Source organism: Nomascus leucogenys, chromosome 20, assembly GCF_006542625.1.
Source record: "Nomascus leucogenys isolate Asia chromosome 20, Asia_NLE_v1, whole genome shotgun sequence".
Lineage (NCBI taxonomy): Eukaryota > Metazoa > Chordata > Mammalia > Primates > Hylobatidae > Nomascus > Nomascus leucogenys.
In genome coordinates this window covers 9,070,863-9,096,574 of record NC_044400.1, presented here as the reverse complement: position 1 = coordinate 9,096,574, position 25,712 = coordinate 9,070,863, and the positions used below count along the sequence as shown (strand labels likewise).

The window sequence follows — 25,712 nt, the reverse complement described above, 5'->3', positions numbered from 1 at the left end:
TGGCTGTTTGGCACAAGAGACCTAGCTTTCAGCCTACCTCAGCTTTTGAGATCTCTTCCTCACTAAGCTTAATCATGGCCAGCTTTTGATTTAAAGTGACAGGCATGTGATACTTCCTTTCACTTGAACACTTAAAGGCCATTGTAGGGTTATTGATTGGCTTATTTTCAATGTTGAGTCTCAGGGAACAGGGAGGCTGGAGAAGTGGGAGAGAAATGGGGGAAGGGCTGATCAGTGGAGCAGCCAGAACACACAACGTTTATTGATTAAGTACTCTGTCTTATATGAATGTGGTTTGTAGCATGCCAAAATAATTACAGTATTAACAGCAAAGATCATTGATCACAGAAATAATAATAATAAAGTTTGAAATATTGTAAGAATTATCAAAATGTGATACAGAGACATGAGGTGAGCACATTCTTTTGGAAAAATGGCACTGATAAGATCAGTTGATGGAGGGTTGCCACAGACCTACAGTTTGTTTAAAAAACAAACAAACAAAAGGCTAGGTGTGGCGGCCTATGCCTATAATCCCCTCAGCACTTTGGGAGGCCAAGGCAGGAAGATAGCCTGAGCTCAGGAGTTTGAGACCAGCCTGGACATGGTAAAACCCTGTCTCTACCAAAAATACAAAAAATTAGCTGGATGTCGTGTAACTGAGGTAGAAGGATTGTTTGACTTTGGGAGGCAGAGTTTGCAGTGAGCTGTGATCATGCCTCTGTACTCCAACCTGAGTGACAAAATAAAACAAAAAACAATGAAGTGCAATGAAACAAAGTATGCCTGTACACTAAAAATCAGTCTGTTGTAGCTCTTTGATGTTAAGAACACTAAATTCTTTAGTGCCTTTAGGTCATGTTTGTAGTAAACACTTCTGTTAATGTTTTGAAACTTTACTGTTTGCACCACCCCCAGTTATAAGTGTACACATTCTTGCATGTTGGACTAACCCTGTCCTTGGACAAAGGTCAGTAGCAGATGAAGATTGCATTTTGTGATGTGCTCAGTTAAGTTTAATTTAAAGTGGTCCATTGTACAATAATGTTTGTATATGTGTACAGACAAATTGTTCAAATCAGGAAGGGATTATTTACAAAGAATTGGCCCAAGTGTGAGGAGGCCATTGAAAGTGAGATAAGGGAAGCTCTATACCAAGTATAAGTGTAGTTTAATTCTGCCCAGCACATCTGGAGGGGAACGTGTGTGTAGGTGCATCACATTCCCAAGCAAGAAAAATTTTAGGTGATTCAAAATGAACACTGTATTGTTTGGAGAACCAAAATGTCCAGGAATCTGTATCGTGTTTTGTTCGTTTGTTTTTGTTTTTTGAGACAGAATCTCCCTCTGTCACCCTGGCTGGAGTGTACTGCTACCTCTCCTGACCCGCCACCTTCCCCAGGCTCAAGTGATCCTCCAACTCAGCCTCCCAAGTAGCTGGGAACGCAGGCATGCACCACCACATCCAGCTGTTTTTTGTATTTTTAGTAGAGACAGAGTCTCACCGTGTTGCCCAGGCTGGTCTTGAACTCCTGAGCTCAAACCATCCACCCATCTTGGCCTCCCAAAGTGTTGGGATTAGAGATGTAAGCCATCGCACCCAGCCTATATTCTAATTTTCTTTTTTCATTTATGTTTTTCTTTTTCTTTTTATTTGTTTTTTTTTTTGTTTATTTTCTTATTTCTTTCTTTGTTTTTATTTTTGCTTTTTTTTAGATGCAGGTTCTCACTCTGTCACCCAGGCTAGTGTGTGGAGTGCAGTGGTGCAATTTATAGTTCACTGAAACCTCAAGCACTCTTCCTGTCTCAGCCTCCAGAGTAGCTGGAACTATAGGAGCATGCCACTACACCTGGCTCATTTTTAAAAACTGTTTACAGAGACAGAATCTCACTATGTTGCTCAGGCCCATCTTGAACACTTGGGTTCAAGCATTCCTCCTGCCTCAGCCTACCATTATATCCATTTTAATCAGAATATAATATTTAAGCAAAAATGGAATGTCTGAACTTCTACAGAAAGCCTCCTTTTTCCTGCCTCTTCCATTTCTTGATTTTATTTGTGATAATTATTTTTTCTTTTATTTTCTCCCCACTTTATTCTTTAAAATGCTTCTCTTTCTACTAATTCTATATTTTTCTTCATATTACTTTTTCTTTCCTCCTTCCACTCACGCTGCCATTTTTTTTTAAATAAATGGTTTTCCAAAAAGATGTGTGCAAATAACAGGGAGTCAAGAGTAAGATCAAGTTACTTTAGATAGTGTTTGTTTTAGAAATAGCAGTAAAAATTCACACTATAATTGTTCTGTGGTCGACAGGTTTATGCAAACCTATCCCCCAAATCGGAGGAAGCTGAAAGGCCCAAGAAAGAGACTGACAAATCTAGTTTCTCAGGAAGAAACATTTAATAGGGAGTGAGAAACAGAAGTCATGATGTCCTGGCAACTGGCAACAACAAGATTAGATAGTGAATCCCCCCGCACCATTACCCATCGCGTATGACTTATATGTAAAACATAGGGAAGGATTGTGTGGAATAATTGAAGTCAACCTCTCAGGGAAAGGCAAGAATGCTATGTGAATCTGCCTAAGGGCAGGATTTATGGTAGCAGTAGTTAAAATAGAAATCTTAAAGGCATTCCCAGAATAAGGGTTACCCAGAAGTCAACATGGCAGATTAACACCCAATATAGAGTTGCTTTAGCCTCCACAATAATGTAGGGAAACAAATATAATGAAGATGGCAGTATTTTTTAAACCATATTTCAAAGAAATCTTGTCTTTGAAACATGGAGAAGAAGGCATGTCACTATATGCAACATAAGCTTATATTCATATCTTAGTATATCTAAGACAAATTTTATTTAGTTCTAGGAATATACAGTGAGATTTTTCTTATTGCCCCTTGATGTTAGATATTATTCACCTTACAATGATCAGAGATACATCTTTTAACATCCACCACTTGTTCATCAACCTTGTCTGTCAAATGAATAAATCTATGTGGCAAATGCAACAAGAAGTTTTCCTTGACCCAATAAAGATATAGGCCCTTCCTTAAATGGCTATGTTGAAATATAAATTCTTAAATTATATACTTATCTACATGGCTTCTCCCCTCTAGTGAACTTATCCTGGAATCTGCCTATTAGATTTATTCTATGTACTGTCTATTCTTTTAAAATGGGACTCCCTCAGAAATATCCCTCTGGATACAAAATGTAGGATTTGTGTTACACATTTTCTCTAACATCTAGTTCAGCCTTAAAACATTAAGGTACACATCTCATTTTTCTCAGTGACAGTAAAGGGGCATAATTTCTATTACACAGGTCTAATTGCCTTGAAGAAACATCATAAGAACTCAAAACATGGAAGGTATTATTATTGTTGTGATTATGCTTTGAATTCTTAAGTAACCAATGTATTCTCTGTCTCTGGGTTGGTTTCTAGTGTCAAAACCCTTGTTAGCAGGAATTAGATCAGATTATATTAATAATTATGTAGTGGATATCTTACTTTTGCATATTTTCTCATCAGATAATACATGTCTATATTATCTTTCATCTCAGTGTGTATGAATACATGTCAGAGCTATTTGGGTCATACTTTGCTATGCAGCTGTTTTGTCTTGTTATATATTTCACTGTAATAACAGTGAGTTATGATTCACAAAGTTTGCCTCCTTTTGTAAAAGGTGCATTTTAATTTGATGTTGGAAACAACGAACTTTAAAAATGTAATTGGCCTTAATATCTTTTTAGATTCCTTTGAAGATATACTTACCACAAAAATATGCTCCTTGGGAATTTGACAATCGAGCTGATAATAGGATATATCATTTTTAGTTTACAGGCAAAAGCAAATGCTTCATTATTTTGTTGTTATTTACTACATCATAAAAGAAATATAATTTTAGCTAGCTATGTGCATCTAAGTCCAGATATCATTTGATAAAATGAGTCAAATGGGAAAACTTCCATTTCTTTGTGATGACACCTCAAATATGCCCTTATCTCTAAAGACATGAAGAATGATTGAATGAAACCTTCCTACTTTGTTTTTTCAGTATCTTTAGACATAATAGAAACATCTAAATTATGATATGTTTATTTTACAGGAGCCAATGAGAAAGAAATAGCCCTAATGAATGCTTTGACTGTAAATTTACATCTTCTAATGGTAAGTTTTCTTTCCCACTAATGTTTAGAACACATTCATTTACAGAATCTGATGTTTTTCTATCTTTAATTCATGAGCTTCTGGCGGTTTACTTATTTAAAAATAAATTGTGAGGTTATTTTCATTTTTACTAGGAAATGCTGGACCATGATATAATAGCTTCTTCCTAATCATGGAAGAGTTGACTCTTGAGAAGAGCTTTAGAATAATGAACAGTTCTTGTCTGGGAAAATAAAGAATAAGAGCCATAATGGGTAAATAGGCAAACTACATGCAAGCCTACAAAACAGTGATGTATAATGCTAGCAAAGCACTGAGCTTTATGGAAAGACAATTTTCCAATAGCTTCAGCAGAGTGAGTTAGTGGATCAATATACTTTTGTATATTAATATAGGTTAAAAAAGACTTGGAGAATTAAATTTTTAAAAAGGGGTCTAGTACCTTAAATGAGTTAATGTGTTTAAGGTAATTCTTACATCTTACTCAATAAACAGTTTTACCTTAAAGTGTCAAATCTATTATCTATTTGGGATATTGTGTTAATGGTGACTGCCCAATGCTTTGAAGAATCTTGACTTCATTTTTTTAAGTATGTTTTGGAAACATGTCTACAAGTTCAGATATTTAGCTGGGATTTGACTCCCAGCTAAATTACATAATGACTATTTGAGGTTGAAAAAGGCTTTTGGCATCTCTAAGTCTTAGTATTTTCCTTTGTAAAAATGAGAAAAATAATATCTACCTCAAAGATCTGCATGATAATTAAATGTAATAATACGTGAAAATTGCTTTCGTACCCTGGCCAGTGATCAACACTCAGTTGACAGTAGCTATCATCTTCGTTGTTATTATTGTCAGTATCACTCTCTAGGAAATATGTGGAGAAATTAAAGAGCTTCACTGAACAAATGAGCTACTGTCAATACAAATAAGACATACATAGACCATTTCAGTGTCATGCCGTCAATATTACCATGAAATGCTTTGGGAAGATAATTTTTCAATTAACATCTTTTTTTGTTGTTAATCATCAGACTTTTAAGTTTCATCAATTAATATATAAGTAAAGTTTGAGGATTCGTTATCTCATTCACATTTTCCCCCGAGTTTGCTGTTTCATTGATAAGCAAATTGAGCCAATATCTTCTTTCTCTTTGCAATTCACTGGAAACACAGCTAATTGAAAAGGTAGCCCTGACAAACACTTAAGATGTTGAGTTAATTAATGTCTTTAAAATACTGGAGATTACAAAATGAAAGTGTGACATAAAATGAACAAATGTATAAATTGTGCATTAATGCTTTCTCAATAAATCCATTTTATTGCAGTTATCATTTTTTAAGCCTACACCAAAACGATATAAAATTCTTCTAGAAGCCAAAGCCTTCCCTTCTGATCATGTAAGGACTTCTTCAAATTGTATTTATGTTCTTTCTACTCTTCCTAGAGCAGCGTTATCATTTGCCTGACTTGAATGTTTACTCACTAGGTTTTTCCAAGCAATCTTACAATAAAAAGGTCTGTCAAATGCTTTTGATTAAATTTTTTTAATAGATTATAGCTTTATTTCTTTTGTTAAAGTAAAACACGTGTTAAGGGAAGAGAGGATGGAATAGGAACATTGATTTATTAGTCTTTTTAAAGACACTGAGGAAACCACTGGTCTAAATCAAGTACAGTTATAAATGTTTTATTAATTCTTGTTGCTCTTTTATTTTATGAAATCAAATCAATACAAACCCCAGTGCTTAACCCGTTAGCTAAATAGAATAGGAATATAAACTTTTATTTGTTCAGTTTGTTTCCATAGCATGCTAGCATAAATGTTGGCCCATTATTATCAAAATATTATTTATTAGAGATTAAAAATATTTCTTGTGATTTACTAAAAAAAAGTCACATTACTTTACTTGATGATGAGATGTTTATTATTACTTGATAAGAAATTTAATGGTTTCAGACACAAACACAAATAAAAGTACATTGTAAGTCTGGGCACAGTGGCTCACTCCTGCAATCTCAACACTTCAGGAAACCAAGGCAGGAACACTTGAGCCCAGGAGTTTGAGGCCAGCCTGGGCAATATAGTGAGACCTCGTCTCTATAAAGTAAATAATAAATAATTAATTAATTTTGAAAGTACATTTTATATTTTAGTTTTGGTGTTAGAGAAACTTTATTTCTCTACATCATTGCTGTCTATTATTCTAGCCCTTGTAATTTTAGGGCAAGTAATTATGCCAAAAGGAATAAAACCCTAATATCTTACTAAAATGGATCAAAATCCTAATATCTACAAAAGATTCCAGGTCGATGTGGTTGCTTATCCGCATACATATCTGGTACTCTTAATGAAGTAAACTTCTTAATGCCTTTTTTTAGCTAACTTACTCTTCCTAGGGTAAGCTATTTCTCTATCCTATGTTCAAGCATGACAAGTCCCTACTATTCACTTTGCTTATTTTCCAAATTCTGGTTTTGACTTAGATTTAATTTCTTATTCTAAAATCTCTTATAATTCCTTAAGTCAAGGAGATCCCTCTGTTTTCATCTATCTCAAAGAATGTTCAGAATTCTATATGTGAATTTTATTAAGCGGTTCTTCTCTGTTGTGTATTTTGTTTAGGTGTTTTAACCTTCACCTTGGATTTAATATAATAATATGCCTTTATTTTTACTTTATTATTTGTTATTTCAGTGTACTTCTGTGCTCTCAGCTTGATTTGATAAATACATCATCTTTCCTTTTTAGTATGCTATTGAGTCACAACTACAACTTCACGGACTTAACACTGAAGAAAGTATGCGGATGATAAAGCCAAGAGAGGTATATGAGAAAGAAAGAAATATTCATCATGCTTTGTTTAATATTGATTTTTTTCTTCATTTTCCTCAAAAGTTTATTAAAATCTTCATTACTTTAATGGAACTTTCAAGAAAGCATGAAGGAGCTATACTTCTGTTACTATTAGATCATTTTGCTTAAAATAGAGAATAACTCAGATGTGTATTTATTTTCATTTTTCAAGGGCTAGCCATATGGCAAGCAAACTATTTTTCTGTTAATACCACTGGAGTCTGCCATATTCTTCAATGGGATGGGAAAAGGGTGACAAATTTAGTATATCATTTTCAATTTCAAACGTCATGCCCATGGGTGCCATTAAAATCCTGCTAAAGACCAGAATTATTTGTTGAAATGGAATCGTGACTATCTTTCATGTCCCCTCTTATTCTAAGTATCAAACATTTTCTTTGTGTTTAGACTAGGATAGTGGAGAAAGGGATGTGATATAATGGGAAGAGCTTGGGCTTTACAGTCTGGCTAATATTTCCAGTGAAATCTCAGACTCTCCAGTTTACTGGGTATGTGACTTTGGGAAAGTTACTTTATTCTCTGAGACTCCTTTATATTTAAACAGATAACAAAAGCATGTGTCTAATCAGGCTTGACCTAAGATCTAAATGTGTACTTTACAATAATAGAGATATAAGGCTCACAGACTTTGACATTTAAACCCTGCAGCCTGTGTAATTTGTCACTAGGCGAATCATACAGAATAAATTTTAAGTTTCACATAAGATGCTCCCAGGCCACTAGTCATTGTTCGGACAATTACTTCTTTCAACCCAGAATTACTTTGAATAAATTAAAGATGTACTCTATTCACTTCCATTTGCCAACATGCAATAAATTAATGGAATAAAAAGTTCTCACATGAGAGGATATAAATTGTTAATTTCTAGCAAAAATGAATATAGCTGCTAATAATCACATAAGTGACCAATATTGTGGAGTTTCACGAGTTACTCATAATCTTGGGACCGCTGTTGAGCATTACCTAGAACAAGTCAACATGAGAGAGGGCCATATCCTGTCATCGAGAAATGTATTTCTTATGTGCTTAGTACTGATTTTTTAAGATATAAATTAAGCATTAATATCTATAATATTTTCCTTACCACTTTATTGGAAATTATGGTGGGTAAACCTTATTAGATTATTTTAAGAATAAAGAGTTTTGGATTGCCAAGTTATTAATTTTACTTACAATTAATGAAATTCTTTTCTTTATATAAAGTACACTTCACTTAATAATTCAGATATTTTAATAACAATCCCATTAATATTGGGATGCCAATTTTTATTGATGCCCATTTTGTAAACAAATTCCTGGCCTCTTCTAGTAGAGAGTGTATTTCACACCCACACATGTACAAACTCACACACACACACGTACTCTCTTAACATGGAGCAGAGTAATTGGCAAATACCAAGATAATTAAAATTAAAAGTAAACTATAGGATAATATCTTAATGAGCTTCCCCCAAATATTAATGTAATTAATGATGCATTGACCTCAAAATCATGTCAGACAGCACTGGAGAAAATTCATGGCTGGGTGCAGTGGCTCACGCCTGTAATCCCAGCACTTTGGGAGGCTGAGACAAGCAGATCACCTGAGGTCGGGAGTTCAAGACCAGCCTGACCAACATGGAGAAACCCCATCTCTACTAAAAATACAAAATTAGTCAGATGTGGTGGCACATGCCTGTAATCCCAGCTACTCGGGAGGCTGAGGCAGGAGAATCACTTGAACCCGGGAGGCAGAGGTTGTGGTGAGCCAAGATTGTACCATTGCACTCCAGCCTGGGCAACAAGAGTGAAGCTCCATCTCAAAAAAAAAAAAAAAAATTATGAAAACTTCAGATTTGCCAGGATACAGGATACACATAGGTACTTTGTATTTAACTAATTTTTTCCAGCTCAAGTTGTTTGCAAGACCAAATCTAAATTCATTCACAACTTTTAGTAAGTAATCAATTATTAGTTGTAGTGGAAAGATATAAGGAAAAAACCCCTCTATTATAGTCAGTTTTATTGATATTTTTCTTCTTGTTTGGGTCTTGAGCTTTAGATTAGTTTGGAGGAGATTTTACTCTTAATCTAATAGAAGATATTGGCTAGGTAAAACTCAGATAAAAGATGTGTAAGTGTTATGTTTTCTTTGGTTTAGTTTAGTTTTGTTTTGTTTTCTTTTTGAGACAGAGTCTTGCTCTGTCACCCAGGCTGGAGTGCAGTGGCACTATTGTCGTGCCTCGGCCACCCAAGTAGCTGGGATTACAGGCATGCACCACCATGCCTGGCTAATTTTTGTATTTTTAATAAAGATTGGGTTTCACCATGTTGGCCAAGCTGGTCTCGTACTCCTTACCTCAAGTGATCTGCACACCTTGGCATCCCAAAATGCCGGGATTACAGATGTGAGCCACCACACCCGGCATGTTTTCTTTTTTTGGAAAAAATAACAGGATATTAGATTGATAAATGCAATACCAATTTCTGATAATTTATCTTGCTATATAATACTTCATGGACTTCTTGCACTTTGTGGTGTTTTATTAGTCAGGAATAAGGAGAAAACAACTTATAGCTGTGGAAATAGTACAAATTAATTTTTTAAAACTGGAGAATAAATTAAGCAATTAGGCTTTTGCAGACTTTCACTTTAAAAACCAATTTTTAATTTTTAATTATCATTTCTTAATAATAAAAATTATGCTCAAATGCTGCTCTTATGCCAGATTTTTAAAGAACCTTAATCTGAAAAAAAAATCTTCTATTTTCTAATGCAAAAGAGCTCACGGTGAAATTTAGATCGGCAATATGAAATTACAAATTTTTTATTATCGATATGACCTAACTTGTGCCTAACTTGATTTAGGGGGAAGAAACCTTAAGAATAGAGGATATCCTTGAAGTAATTGAGAAGGAAGGAGACTCAATTGCAGTGATCCTGTTCAGTGGGGTGCATTTTTACACTGGACAGCACTTTAATATTCCTGCCATCACAAAAGCTGGACAAGCGAAGGTATGCGTGCCACTTACTTCTTCCCACCTTACTCCAAACATCACTCTACTTAAGAGTGTTCTAATTGCATGAGTTGTGAAGTATTTTAGCTTGTGTCTGAGTAAAACTATTTCAAAAGTTAAAAAAAAAAACAGCCTTGGGCCGGACGCCGTGGCTCACACCTGTAATCCCAGCACTTCGGAGGCCAGGGCAGGGGGATCACGAGGTCAGGAGTTTGAGACCAGCCTGACAAAAATGGTGAAACCCCATCTGTACTGAAAATACAAAAATTAGCCGGGCATGGTGGTGGGCACCTGTAATCCCAGCTATTCAGGAGGCTGAGGCAGGAGAGTCACTTGACCTCGGGTGGTGGAGGTTGCAGTGAGCCAAGATCGTACCCCTGCACTCCAGCCTGGGCAACAGAGCAAGACTCCATCTCAAAAAAAAAAAAAAAAAGAGTAAGCCTTACATTTTTAAAAGAAAATCTGTATTCTTTTTTGCTTCAGGCATCTCTACATCTCTATTTAAACTGCTTTTTTTTTTTTTTTTTTTTTTTTTGCCACTTCTGTGGTCTCAGCTTCTTAGTAGCAGTTGCTCTGTGCATTTGCCTCTAGTCAGCAGACCAGGCAAGCTGCAGGTGATGCCATTGGTACTCAGCTGGTCAGTCACCAGGAAGCAGACAAAATACTTAGGATAGGAACTACATGCTAGGTCTATTAAAAATTCAGCTCATACTTTGTCATACTATAAATCATTCTAAATATAAATCAGTTTTCACTTAACGCTGAGTATCTAAAGATGAAGAAATGCAGAATTAAATTTTATCAGTAGATCAAATTTTATACAAGCTACTTCAAGGAGGCCATTTTATTCCTAAGACTCTTGAAAATTGTTTATACTGCCTGTGACGACAGCTTTATTTTTTTCCTACCCACTACTAAATCACAGTTAAATTGTTTTGAAGTCGTGTCTCTTTGTGTTTGTAAAAAGTGTTTTTAGTATTTATTTGAAAAAAAATTAAAGGGGCAACATTCAACAGTCACAATTTGCATTTAAAATCTTTAAATAGCACTTCTATTTCATTCAGCAATCAAGCCATGTATTTAAAAATGTGACAATTGAATTTTATTCTGAGCGTTAGTAAGTTATGGGATTAATATATGTGTGAGGTCTAGTTAATATATTCAGTTATTGAAGCTAATGAATGGAACTAATGAAAAGATATTTAGCATTGTTGTCAGCAGTCTCTGGGCATTTCTAACAACAACTTCCAACTGGCTTGATGGATAACTCTGAAAGTGATGCATTACAAAAGATATAAAGATGATGTCTTCTTAATTTAGATATTAAATGTTAAGCACCAGAATAAAGGGAGGCCAATAAAAAATCATATTTTAAAATGTTATGCAAGTAATCAGCAGTCCCTGCTTCCTTAGTATACACGTATGTCTCATTACCCTTCCTAGATATGAGACAGCAAGATACAGAAGAAAGACCATGGGTTTCGATCACACAATCTGAGGTTCAAATCTTGGCTAGGTCATTTAATTGTTACACAATCTTGAGCAAGTTACTTGACATCTCTCTTTAAAAGTGCTAATTTAACACAACAGCACCCACCTTATAGGTTCAGTGTGAGAATGATGAATATAAAACACCAAATGGATTGGCACGCATTCTGCTATTAAATAATGGTTTCCTTACCTTTCTACTCTTCTCAATTAATATGACATTATAAAGTGGTTGAGATAGACACTTTCTTTTGTTTCCCATTGAAACACAAAATAAATTTGTTTACTTTAGGTTTTATATGTAAATCTCATACTTAAGTACTTTGATTGCTAAAGCCATTTGTTAAATGTTTTGCAGGCTTTCTTTAACTTAAAAAATATAATAAATGCCTACCAAGTTAGTCTCATGGAACTCTCAGTCAAATAAATGAAGGTAGGAATGAGCAGCTTTAAATGTAACTATGAAGAAGCAATCAATACTATGGGAATCAAATGGGGATATAGCAGATGTAGATTTATCCATTATCAAGATTATTCTAACAAATTTTTACCCTCTTGCTATAGTTCCTCCTATTGTCAACCAAGGTGAGGCAAAGTTCTTTGAAATGTAGACTTTGATAGGTCTTTTCGGTGGTCTAGTCATCTATGAATAAAACTGAAGAGAGAGGCAGGGAAGAAATTACAGGTGTCAATCAAGAAAGAGATAGGAAATTCTAGGAACAAAGGGCATAACACAGTCACTGTTAGATTTGGACATGTGAGGCAAAAAGAAGTTTTCAGAAATAAAGCATGGTGGGAATACAAAATGATGGGGGGATGGAGCAATGAGAGTCAATCAGGAGGTTCTGAAGTAAAATCTTCATAGTCATGGGATAAGGAAGAAGAAACAGAAATTGTGAAAAATATTTTAATTTAAGAAATGTATGTATACCAAAAACAGCATGAATCATAAGCAAATAGCTTCATGAGTTATTTTGAGGCCTTATAACCATCACCCCTATCAAGAAAAAAAGTATTTCTAATACTCAGAATCCTCAATTGTGTTTTCTTCCAAATACTACCTGTTACCTTCTGTCTGTGTCCACTTGGGCTGCTATAACAAAAAAATGCCTTAAACTGAGTAATTTAAAAACAACATAAGTTTATTGTTCACAGTTCTGGAGGCTGGGAAGTGCAAGATCAAGATGCCAGCAGACTTGGTGTCTGCTTAGGGCTGCTGTTTGTTTCACAGATGATGCCTTGTTGCTTTGCCCTTCCTCACATGGCAGAAGGGCTAAGGGAGCTTTCTAGAGCCTCTAATACAAAGGGACTAATTCCATTCATGAGGAATCACTTAATCATGACTTAATCATTTCCAAAGCCCTGACCTCCTAATACTGTCACATTGGGTATAAGGTTGTGACATATAAAATTGGGATCTGAGGAGACCAACATTTAGACCATAGCATCCCCCTTTCAAATTTATAATTCCCCTAACTTCTAACCACATAGTCAGCTTTGTCCATTTTGAACTTTATATAAATGCATTATTTTGTCTAGTTTTGAACTTTATATGAAGGCATATACAGGTTGAATATTCCTTACCTGAAATACTTGGGACCAGAAGTATTTTGGATATTTTTGGATTTTGGAATATTTGCATTATACTTACTGCTTGAACACACCAAATCTGGAAATCTGAAGTGCTCCAATGAAATTTTTATTCTTTGAGCATTCTGTCAGTGTTCAAAAAGTTTTGGATTTTGGAGCCTTTCAGATTTCTGAATTTGGGATTTTAGATGCTCATCTTTTGTAAAGTTTTTTTTGTGTTTGGCTTATTTGCTGACTTTTATATGGGTGAGATTCATTCATGCAGTATCTAGCAGTACTTTTGTTTGTTTTTGTTTCTATTTCAGTGTATTTTTACATAGTATGAAATAGATCACAGGTTTTTTCCATTTTATTTAGGGTAGATATTTGGATTTTAGTTTCATTTGAGAACTACTAATGTAATAATACATGCTACTCTAAATATTCACATAAATTTTGGGGGGGTACACATTCATATACATTTCTGTTAAGTATATACCTAGAATTAGAATTCCTGGACCATAAGGTATTTGTATATTTATTTCTAATCAATAATGCCAATCCTCCAAAAAAGTTGTTCTTCTACCAGCATGTATTAGACTTTATGTTTCTCTACAGCTTCACCAATAGTTACTATTTTCAGTCTTTATAATTTTAGCTGTTCTAAGTAGTTTGCAGTGGTAATGCATGGCAGTTTTATTTTGCAGTTCCCTGATTATTGATAAGATTGAGAATCTTCCAAATATTTGTTGATTTTCTATATATCTTTTATGAAATGCTTGTTCAAGTGTCTTGCCCATTTTTCTATATGGTTAGCTTTCTTTTCCTGATTTGATTGTAGGTGATAATAGAAACTGATTTTGAAGGAGAGAGAAAATACACGATTTCCAGTGGTCATCAAAGAAGAAAACTAATTCATAAAAAGAACAATTGATAATATGACTTTGATTCACACAATGGATTTAAGATACTGAGGCTTTTCTTAACAGAGGAGGCCTGAGATTGTAGCAAGTGGGGGAGACCAAGGAAAACAGGTTAGAGAACTCAATCACAAGGGAGGGCCAGCATGTGGCAAGAGATATCAGTTTGAAGATGCTTCTCCAAGATGAGGATGTGCCAACCCATCTTTTTGGAGCTCTGTCTTACTTCCATGTTTCCATATTTTTCATATTCTGTTACTTGTTTCTACTAGGAACTTCTTTCCTACACCCACTAATTGTAGATGTTCCTGATTGTCCCCTGCATTGTATCTCTAGTGATTTTTAACCACTGCCATAATTCAGCTACCACTGTCAAGTGCAGACTCCAGGCTACTTGTACAATAGGAAATAGCCTGCATCTCCCCACTACATCTGGATGTCCTATATGTACCTTGGGATCAATATGGTCCAAAGAGATTTGTGTCATCCACAAGATGTCTCTACTGTATCATCGTGTCACCATCTTTCTGGACCAATACACTCAGCTTTTCTGTTCTTGACCTTTTTAACCTATCTCTTATTAATTTCATCCTTTCAGGGTCTGTCTTTATTTTAATATTTCTGAATCAAAGATGAATGTTTTCAGCTACAAGAAACAATGTTAACCTTGGGTGAAAAATGCAGATTTCTTTTTCTCGCCACGAAAGACTTGAGACAAGGGGCTGCTGGGGTCCCCTCAGCAACTCAATTATGTCTGAGTGCCATCTCCCAAGTTTCCTTAGAGTTTTCTCAGACTTTTTCCATCACAGTCACAAGATATTTGTCTCAAATCCAGAAATCTCATTTCTATTTAAGGCAGAGAGAAGGAAGAAGGGAGAAGCAGCAGGGCAGCTTCATATGTTTCTTTCATCCTAAGTGCTAAATCTTCCCCAGAAAAAAACCTAGCATATTCCTGCTAATGACTCACTGCTTCCTGAAATGGCAGCTAAGAAAGAGCATGAGTAAGGAAATATATCATATCTATGGCCCTACAGTAGAGAGAGACTAAGAGGAAGGGGTTGGGAATGGGGTTCGGGTTGGCTAAATATAATATTTCTTATGTTCCTCAATTATACCCTCATAGGATCTCATTGTTCCTAACCCATTTTCCTCTTTCCTCTTTCATTGCTCTTTTTCCTTTTTTTCTCTCCCTTTATTCTTCCCCGTCTCTCCTTTCTTTTCATCCTCTCCCTTGCTCTCTCTTTCTTTTTTCTTTTATCATCTCATTTCACAAAGCATTTGAAACAATTCATGGAATATTGACAAGGTGACAATAAGATATAAAGCAAGAGGAATCAAGATTATACGCCTAAATCATCTTGAGATATGAATAGACTTTCCCACAAATTTAGATTATAATAAGAAATAGGAAATAAATAATGAAAAATATTTTAATAAGAACTCTTGATGTGTTAGGTAGAATAGTTATTGGTTATAAATAAATACAGTCACAAATGTCTTCACAGTGATAGATGTTTATATTTTAATCATGCATCAGTCAGGAATTAACTTTCTCTCCATCCATTAATTCAGGTTTCCGAAAGATTCATGGTTGTGTCCTTTGGCTTTTGTGCCCACAGCCTCTGTCTGGATTCAGTCAAAGGAATGCACACTAACTTCTTTAAGTCTTAGCTTAGAAATGGCATCATTTACTTCCACTTATATTCCATTGACTAACACTCAGTCTATGACCTTTTCTGGGAAATGAAGTATTACTGCATGCTCAAGAACAGCTATTAGTTTTGCTACACCTGGAACTAGTTATTGTGTGTTCCTGATGGAGTAGGATACTTATTCTAAGACGCAGTATGGCATTTTCATTGACAGAATGTGTAGATCAGGGAGACACAGTCAGACCTGGACTTGACTCTAGGTCTCTACGTTACTTCTCAGCACAGTTTTAATTCACTTACTAATGTGAGTTATTTTGTCCATTTAACAAATTAGGAAAATAATAGTGCCAACTTCATAGGTTTGTTCTAAAGAGAATGAAAAGGTATACCATTTTAAAAATACTTAGTGCTTAGCAGATGGTAAGCACTTAATAAATGTTAGCAGTTGTCAACATATTAAGAAAAAAAATTGGACTATCCAGGCTTGTTGGAAAAGTAAATAATGAAGAAATGAGATTTTTTAGGCAGAAAGTGAAATATTCAGAATTTTTTATTAAAGACTGTCACTGAATAGTTCCACACTAGAATTAAAAAAAAAAAAAAAGAAAGAAAAGAATAAGCAGTTTGGCCAGGACTCAAGAGACTAGACTGAAGTTTTAAAAAGTTAAGAGATTGAACTTACAAAAATTTTAATAATCTTATTTTTAAAAAACTCAGCACAAACTCTTTGTACTCCTCCATCCCTTTCTAATTTCATCTAAAGTGGCTTAAAGCACATGGAAACTTAAATGGGACCTAGTTGTTAGGAAGAGCCAAATAAGTATTTATTGAATGAATGAATGAATGATCCCCTTAATTTCTCACATCTTTTACACATTTTAGTGTACCTATATGGATGCTGGCATATTTGTTTTTTTTCAGCTTACTAAAAGTTGAATGCAAATGGTGGTTAAAAAGACCAAATTCTGCAAACTCCAACATTGTTTTATTAGCTTCTACTTCTTTGTGTGCCATATGATGCTTTGTTTTGGTGCAAACATCTCACATCTCTTAGACTCAACCATAAGCTGTTTAAATTATTAATAAATAATAATCACAATGATAGCCCAAGCAGTTTGAATAAAAATGAATTACTTCTGGATCCAGAATAATTTAAGGCAAAAATCGGAAATGTGAATAAAGACATCATTAATAAAATCATTTAGTAAAATCACAGGTACCCAAACCACACTTAAATATGAATGTCCACCTCAGTGAACCTTCTATTTATCCTCAGGTAGGCCTAATTATTTTTTAAAAACAATTTTGAGATTATTTTAGAACACAAATGATTGAGTGGTCAAGCCTCAAATTTCTACAGAAAGCTTGGCCGTGATGCTTTTAGTCCTGAAAATTGGAAATCAACTCTTGTAATATTATAATAGAATAATATCTCTACTATCTCTATTACAGTAGAATAATATCAATAATACATGGGATATCAGAACGAGCAATTAATTAGCTAGAATAAATGAGTACTAAACACTTTTGTGTACAAATATAAATTAGCATAATGTATGAAATTTTTATCCATAAAAATTAACCTCTTTCATAAAAGTTTAATACTGGAATGTTAGCTGGTAAAGTCATCTTTACCAGAAATTGTTGACATTAGAGACATTTTGCTATTGTCACTGGCCATTCACCGAATAGGATCTTAGTGTATAAGAAGAGTCTTGTCTCTATTGTTTCTATAGTAGAACCATAGAGTAGCATGCATTTGGATCTTTTATCAGTACATATTTGGTCAGTAAATTATAATAAAGGAGTTGCAAATAGAAACACCTAATGTAACCTGGATTGTTAGGGTGAGACCTTCTTAAAGAAGATGAGATCTGAGCCAATTATAGAATATAGGTAGAAATTATCAGGTAAAATCCCTTCTAGAAAGTTAAAAATATTGGTAGGATTGCAGGGAAGCAAGTATTTCAGTGTAATTTGTATAATTTTAGAAAAGGGATGACAAGTCTATAAAGCAGACCAAAGGCCAACTAAAGAAGGTCCCACTATGGCATTTAGCTTTGCCCTGAAGACCCATGGAAAGCCATTGAAAGGTTTTAGCCATTCAAAGAGCCATATTTGTATTAATTTTACAAAGAAATATCCTGCATATGGTGATGAGAATAGATTGGAATGAAATACAAGTGGACAAAAGGAGGCAATTGCAGTATCTTTGCAAGAATTTGAAAACTCTCTGTTGGGTGGGTGCCATAGCTCACGCCTGTAGTCCCAGCACTTTGGAAGCCTGAAGCAAGTGGATTGTGTGAGCCTAGGAGTTTGAGACCAGACTGAGCAACATGTTGAAACATCGTCTATATAAAAAATTTTTAAAAATTAAAATATAGCTGGGTGTGATGGTGTGTGCCTGTAGTCCCAGCTACTCAGGAGGCTGAGGTGGGAGTATCACTTGAGCTCAGGAGGTGGAGGCTGCAATGAACCAAGATCACACTATTGCATTCCGGCCTGCTGGACAGAGTGAGACCCTGTCTCTAAATAAATAAATATGCTCTGTCATTATGATACAGTTCAAAAGATGAAGGTATGAAAGGACAGATCCATTTCATGCACATAATTTTTTTTATCTCCTGGGAAATCATTTTTATTCATCCTCATTCCCTCAGTGACAATAAAAACAGGTTATGTGTAAGCATCAGAAATAAAGTATCTGTACTGAACTCCTGTAGTTTAGCTCACCTTTGGTTCTATTCATAGAATTCAAGAAAAAGATGTTAAACACACACAAACACACACATACATATATTTGTAAATGTTTGTGGGTATGCTTATATATGTGTATATGTATATGTGTATATATACTTGACACATATTTTCAGAGTGATAAAAGATATACTATATCTGCTTATGAAAAATATTGATTAAGGAATTTAGACCTGTATTTTGACGTGGGGGAAAATGACATAAAGCTTAGATGAAATGTTCCATTAACTAATTGGCCTTTACTCTTCACTTTGGAAATAGTGGAAGATTGTTTTGTTCAGACAGATAGTGAGCACTCTGTAGTCTTAAATCCATGCAGGTGGAAGCCTAAAATATGTCAAATAAGTCAAAATATGTTGGTGAGGATCAGTGCCCAAGAATCTGAAAATTTTGAGCTGTTTCTAAGAAGTCTTCATCAGGTGTTTAATTTAAGCTTTTGATTAAATAGACCATTTGAGAAATAATGATTAATTCTCAGTGGAAATGAAGCCTGGCCTCCAGATGTTGTTATAGGATTACAGATCTGGGAAAAGCAAGCCTCCTGGTTGTCAATCAGGATCTCTGCTTCTGCAGCCACCCTTATCAAAGCCATGAGGGATATCTATTTCTCCTGATTTAGCCTCATTCATTGGCATAACAGCTAAATTTAGGGCCTCCCGAAGGAAGTGTTACACTTAAGTTTTCTGTAGGTGATAGACATTTCATAAAATACTTAAGTTGCCTAAAGCCCAGAGTATATTCTTGAATATTCCATTTTTCATGCCTCTTGACTAACCAAGGAAGGCAGATTTAAGTCTTTGTTAAACTGAAAAATGAAAGTTTTCCAATGTGAAATGTACACATCAGTTCTAATTTATTCTACCCTCCATAAAAATGGAAAAGGAAGGCTATGTCTCATGGCAATACAAATGGAATTCCAAAAGACCTTTGGGCAGAAAAAAAATTCCCAATAAAATATGAGAGATTTCTTCCACACTATTCTCTGAAATTCACTTCTTTCATCAGTTAAATTATTTATACAAACAAGATTAGGGATGTCAACATGAAAGGTTAGTTGATTTGCAGAGAAAATATTTTCCCAGCAGATAATCTATCTTATGGAGGAGGGTGGTGAGCAAAGAAGATAATCATCATATTGTCTATAAAAACTGGCATCAAAGGAAGCAATTTAGAAGCAGTGTCTTTGAGAATTGTCCCATAGGTGTCTATGCAATATTATCAAATTCAGTATGTAAATAAATATTTTAAAATAAAGTAAATTTGGTTGAGGAATAGGCCATTCAGGTTGACACAGTAATCAGCAGAAAAATACCTTATGGGAGACTGTTCTTTTATTTTATATCTAAATGGGCTATCTCCAGATATAATTGTCACTAGTATGTGATGGATAAATTAAATACCTGCTTTCAATCCATTTTATAATAAGACTAGTAGGTAAATTGATGAATAAAGGTTAAAAGTCACCATGTGTCTGAAAAGTCCATTGGACTTTGTTGGGACGGTTGTGATTGGCACCATGTTTTGCCTATTTGAATTTCCTGCGTCGTGTTTCTCCCACAGGATGACCACTGTTCTTTTAATGTTTGTGGAATAGAATGCAAATAACTTTAGCTCTTTAAGATTTTGCATATGCTGAATTATCAATATCATATTTTCCACTTTTCTCCTTCACATAACTTATATATCAGCTAAGCCAAAAGTTGTATATATTCCCTGTCTCAATGTCCTACTTTGTGCCTCCTGTCTTCCTTTTTAGCTTTCCCTCCACCTACATATTCCCACAAGTGAAGATTCTCTTTTCCTCTATTTTCGGTCAACCATTACTTGCTTCACAGGTTACAACTTGTCCTAGAGATTTGCTTTGTGTAGGCCCTCATTATATTAGCAAACATGGTGTATTCTTAAAATGTAGTCATATGCCAACAATAGGAATTCATGAGATTTCATATAAAAACTCCTGGTTTCAAATATCTTCCAAAAAATTAGAATCTTGACAACAATGGACCTTCATTCCTATAGGTGGCGAAACTGGGTAGCAGCTCTGTCCCTTAGATGGTGCTTAAGCTCTTCAATGCAACATCCATGTTTACCCACTGAGCCCACCATTGAAGCCAAGTCATAGCTGGTGAATATATCTATATGAATACCACAACATTGTGTGTGTGTGTGTGTGTGTGTGTGTGTATTCATGCTTATGATTTTTTTTTTTTTTTTTTGAGACGGAGTCTCGCTCTGTCGCCCAGGCTGGAGTGCAGTGGCGCGATCTCGGCTCACTGCAAGCTCCGCCTCCCGGGTTCACGCCATTCTCCTGCCTCAGCCTCTCCGGGTAGCTGGGACTACAGGCGCCCGCCACCACGCCCGGCTAATTTTTTGTATTGTTAGTACAGACGGGGTTTCACCGTGGTCTCGATCTCCTGACCTCGTGATCCGCCCGCCTCAGCCTCCCAAAGTGCTGGGATTACAAGCGTGAGCCACCGCGCCCGGCCTCATGCTTATGATATTCTTACAATGAAGTGTAAAATAAAGTATTTCTTGCAGGCCCAACTCATACATTACTTGACTGACTCTTGTAGAAACCTGCACATGAAATCCTTGACTTTTATTAGCAACATTTTCTCACTTTTCTGTATCAGGATATATCTGTCTTCCTGTTATACTTCCACACCATGATGAAAAATGTATCATTGGCCACCGTTTGCACTGTCTCATAATTACTTCTATGCCTATTTTAACTCTCAAATTTAGGAAGCTATGTCAGTAGAGTGTTCAATGACTGATTGAGGGTAGACCTTGCAAATTTCACAGATTCATGTGCTTTGCACATAGTCTTTCATCATTAAATACATACTTGCTAGACAAGTGAATGTATAAATGTGTGTACATCAGCAGTCAAGTGAGCCCGGTTGATTTGATGGAACAGTACTGCATAAAAAGCACAACTGTATTCCTGTTTAAAAAGAATCAGAAGCTTCTGCAGAATAACTTATAATGGTTAATTAGTCTAAAAAATCAAGATACTTTTTGTAAGTTTTGAGTTCTTTTTCAAATTCCACTTCTATTCTTTGACACACTTAGGACATGCAGACTGCTCCATTAAGTCATTAAATATTAAATGAACTAAATTAAGCTTGAAAAATTACCTTAAGCTATTTTTCCCATCTTGAGTCTCTGAAATAAATCAAACAAACTACATTCTGTGTGAGTTCCTTGCTAGCCAGAGAAAGACTGTAGAAGAGAACAGCATGACTGAATTTATTTAATTTTTCTTGGTTTTCATACTTTTGACAGTAAAGACAATTATTTTTTTCTGGTAAAAAGAAATAGCTGAAATTTGCTCTTTCAAGCATATACTTTCTTTAAAGTGGGGAGATTATTGTACCTGCAAATTACACAGTCGTTTAGGGGCTCAGGATTGGTTTGCTTTTCCTTTCTTCCAAACCCTTTACTCTTATCTATCCAGCCGTCAGTTCTAATACCTTCTCAATTCACACCTTTCCCTTAAATTTCATTAGCAAAATGCTCATTTTCTTCCCTCCTCTTATCTCTCATCTCTAGATTTGACAGTCTTGTCAATGTCTACTTTAAGCAAGCAGGGCTGAAACAGTGAATCTAGTCTCTGAAATAATGCTTCGTAAAAATGTGAATGATAATAGCTACAGTTGATGACCTACTGTGTTTCTGGTACTTGGCATGTATTTCCAATTTTCCTAGCAACCCTAACAGTAAGTTTTCACCACTGCTCATTTGAGGAGAGTGAATCTGAGAGAGTTTAAGCATTTCCTCAAGGCAATTTAACTGGCAAGTAAAGGCTAGAATTGGAGTCTAGCTATAGCTGATACCAAAGCTGTCTTTCTACAGTATTATCTTGTCTATATATATATGAATTTGCCATTTATAGTCAATTATGTAGACTACAGAGACAGAGGCCATATATATATATATAGAGAGAGAGAGAGAGAGACTACAGAGATGAGGTCTCTCTATATATGAATTTGCCATACATAGCCAATTATGTAGACTACAGAGACAGAGGTCTCAGATTACCAAGAAAAGAAAGGACCAAGAAAAAGTTTGTATCTTTGATGTTTGTAAATGCTGACACCAATTTGCCATTACATGATTCGTGTATATATATTATATATACACACACACACACTAATCATATATACATCTAATATATATTTATATATAAACTAATCTCATATATACACATTATATATATTATATATATATATGTGTAAACTAATCATGTAATGGCAAATTGGTGTCAGCATTTACAAACATCAAAGAAAAAATATATCATCTTTTTTAGGTCCTTTCTTTTCTTGGTAATCTGAGACCTCTGTCTCTGTAGTCTACGTAATTGTCTATCTTGAGAATATTGAAAACCCACAAGTTTTACTTTGCTCCTAAATGTCAAGAAGGCATTGCCTAAATGTCAATAAGCATCAAAAATCTTTCTGAATGAGATAGTGCCAGCATTCATCAGTGTTCCTTCTCAGAACCTCAAGCCTGCCCTTTCCAATTACCCTCATATAGGGAAGCCCCAATACACTGGCCCCTCCATACCCCTTTTATCTCCTTCTGGCAGATCTCTTAGGCAGTTGCTCCATTGGCAACAGCTCCCAGCAAGGATGGCCCCATTACCACTCCCATCCTCATACCTTCAGTGACCTTTAGGGTGTTTGCAGGCGCTTTCCCTCTAATTAAGAGCTTGCAAGCCTCTGTATGATTGGGAAACACAGCTGCAAACCACTGGAGAGAATTCCAGCAGGAAGTACTCATCCCCCGCTTCCACTCTCTAATACTAGCTGAGGTGCACATTACTCTCAAGAAATTTTATTCTTTCACATGTATAATGACCTCTCATTTTACGTCAGGCTCTGGGTTTTAAAAGAGACAGAGAGAAAATAGAGAATAAAAGAAAAAAATCCCACCATCTCTGTCTTTAAAGAGATCAGAATCAGATGTGACATAGAAATATGTAAAGAGAATATTGCTTTAGACTGTGTTAAGTGCTTGAAAAACGGAGACAATAGATTCATTCACTAAGGTGTCTTAGAAAAAACAGCCTTGACCTGTTCTAACACCACAAAAAGTATACTTATGTATGCTGCAATTCATTTAGCTTTAAGGTTGGCCAAAACCACAAACTGTGAATCATCTCAAGGAGAGCATTCAGATAGTTCAGAACATTCCTTCCCATAGTAAACCAAAAAGTATCTGAGACAAGTCTCACTCAATTTAGAAGTTTATTATTCCAAGGATAAGTACATGCCCAGAAGAAATAAAAACGGAATCACAGAAACTGTGGTCTGTGCCTTCGTACAAAGATAATTTTGAGGACCTCAGTATTTAAAGGGGAAAAGTGGGCTGGAGGGGAAAGGGGAAGGGTATGGTAACCCACATGGTGCAAGAGAGAAGGAGCAGGTAAGGGAATAATCAATTATGTATTCCTCTCATGCTCAGTAAATCAGCACTTTACATAAAATAAGGTGAACGTAGAGTAGGATTTAACCTTTTATCTGTAGCTATCTGCTTAGGAAAAACAGGAAAGGCAGCTTCTAGTATGACTCAGCTTTCAGCTTTTTCCTTTTTGGCCTAGTAAATTGAGGTCCCAGTTTTTATTTTCCTTTCACACCACTGAAGTTGAGAAGCTGTCATTTCCCCCTGCCATCTATTTGCATAACTAGAGGGCATAACAATGGTGCCAGATTCTTTGCCAGTTTCCCCCAAGGAGTAACTGACTAGCTATGTAAATCACATTGCTGGAAGCCTTCTGGAACTTAAACAAAGAGTAACTTGAGTTACATATTAATTTTAAAAAATGTAAAGGCTCTCCTTCTTGTGAAATAAACATAGCTCAAGAAGGCCTATACAAATTGTGATAGCTTGGCCATCTTCAACATCTTCACCATCGCTATTCAGGAATCCAGGGTTTTTATCGAAAGACAAGCACCAGCTTGCTTGTGTCCAGCCTCTTCTCTCCAGCTACCCATTCTGTGACTCTTTTCCCACAAGACATTCCTTTCATATTTTCCTTTAGAGTAGCAATAGTTATAAGCTACGGCACTTTTTAAAAATATTAGCGTATGACTTGAAATTAGTGGGTAATAAAATTCTAATGATAAAGTCAAGAGCCAGGGAAATACTGGGTAGAAGAGGGTGCTTCCCCAGCAAAGGCCTCACCCTCAAGCCTGGAGACCATGGCCCTAAATGAGAACAGTTATCCCTGTTTTCCTGCTTTTTTCCAAAACCACCCTGGCTCACCATGACTGCCCCCCCGACAAATCCTGTACCCATAAAATTCCCAAACTCCTCTGGCAGAGGAGCAGAGTGGCATGGCAGAGAAGGAGAGAAGAAGCATCTGAACATCAAAGAGGCAGCTGGACAGGCAGAGAGGATTTAGGCTGGGACAGCCAAGCTCCAGGGGAAAATTAGCTACCTACTCCATCCCCTTTCCAGTTCCTCATCCCACTGAGATCCCACTTCCATCACTCAATTCACCATCCTTTAAGTCCCTGTGACCTCATTCTTCCTGGATGCCAGACAAGGACCTCCCAGGTGCCAAGAGGGCAAGGTGTAAAAGACTGTCACCTGACTCCCCACTGAGCTTGTTAACATTTGGCCATCCATGGAAGGCAACTGCTAAAAGAGCACTAATTGTAACATACTCCTAGATGCTACCATGGGTCTGGAGCCCCAAAGCACTCACCCTTGCCCTGGTACACACTCGCCTGCATGCTCCCCCCTCCACAAGCAGCTGAGTAAGTGAATCACACCCGTGTCGCATATCCTCTGAAGGGGTCCAGGGAGCCCTCCCATCTCCCTAATTCTGTGTTAGCCTAATTTGCACAAGTTGATAAATAAATGAATATATCTTGATGAATTCATTTCACTGTTTAGCTTATCCTTGAATCCATACCAGAGTTTTTAAATCACTATGTAAACATGTTTACTCTAATTTCATTCTGATTCCAAGTTAAAGATACTCATTTTTAATTCAATGAGTTCCTTGATTGCTGTGTACACTTTTCTCATGATACCCCTTTTTTGATTCAGAACACTCCCTTATTGGATTTCTTATCTTCAAAATTAATGTCACAGCTGCGACTAGCTGGAGCTCATCATGGGTGGCAAAGGAATTTACCAAGACAGTCATAGGTAAAGAAAGGCAGATTTATTAGAGAAAGTATGAAGTTACCTTGCAAGAAAGCAATGGGCATTACGACAGAGAAGAGGCTGTCTGCAGAGAGGCAAGGGGTG

The 25,712-nt window shown here is 35.8% G+C and overlaps 1 protein-coding gene across 3 annotated transcripts in view; it reads left to right on the top strand.

Moving 5' to 3' along the window:
- The window catches only part of KYNU (kynureninase), a 146,681-nt gene that overhangs the window by 61,221 nt on the left and 59,748 nt on the right, over window positions 1-25,712 (top strand). For all 3 annotated transcript variants that reach the window (XM_030801228.1, XM_030801229.1, XM_030801230.1), the window contains 4 exons: window positions 4,121-4,182; window positions 5,513-5,584; window positions 6,937-7,011; window positions 9,912-10,058. In XM_030801228.1, the coding sequence (XP_030657088.1) occupies window positions 4,121-4,182; window positions 5,513-5,584; window positions 6,937-7,011; window positions 9,912-10,058 (356 nt within the window). The remainder of the gene's footprint in view (window positions 1-4,120; window positions 4,183-5,512; window positions 5,585-6,936; window positions 7,012-9,911; window positions 10,059-25,712) is intronic.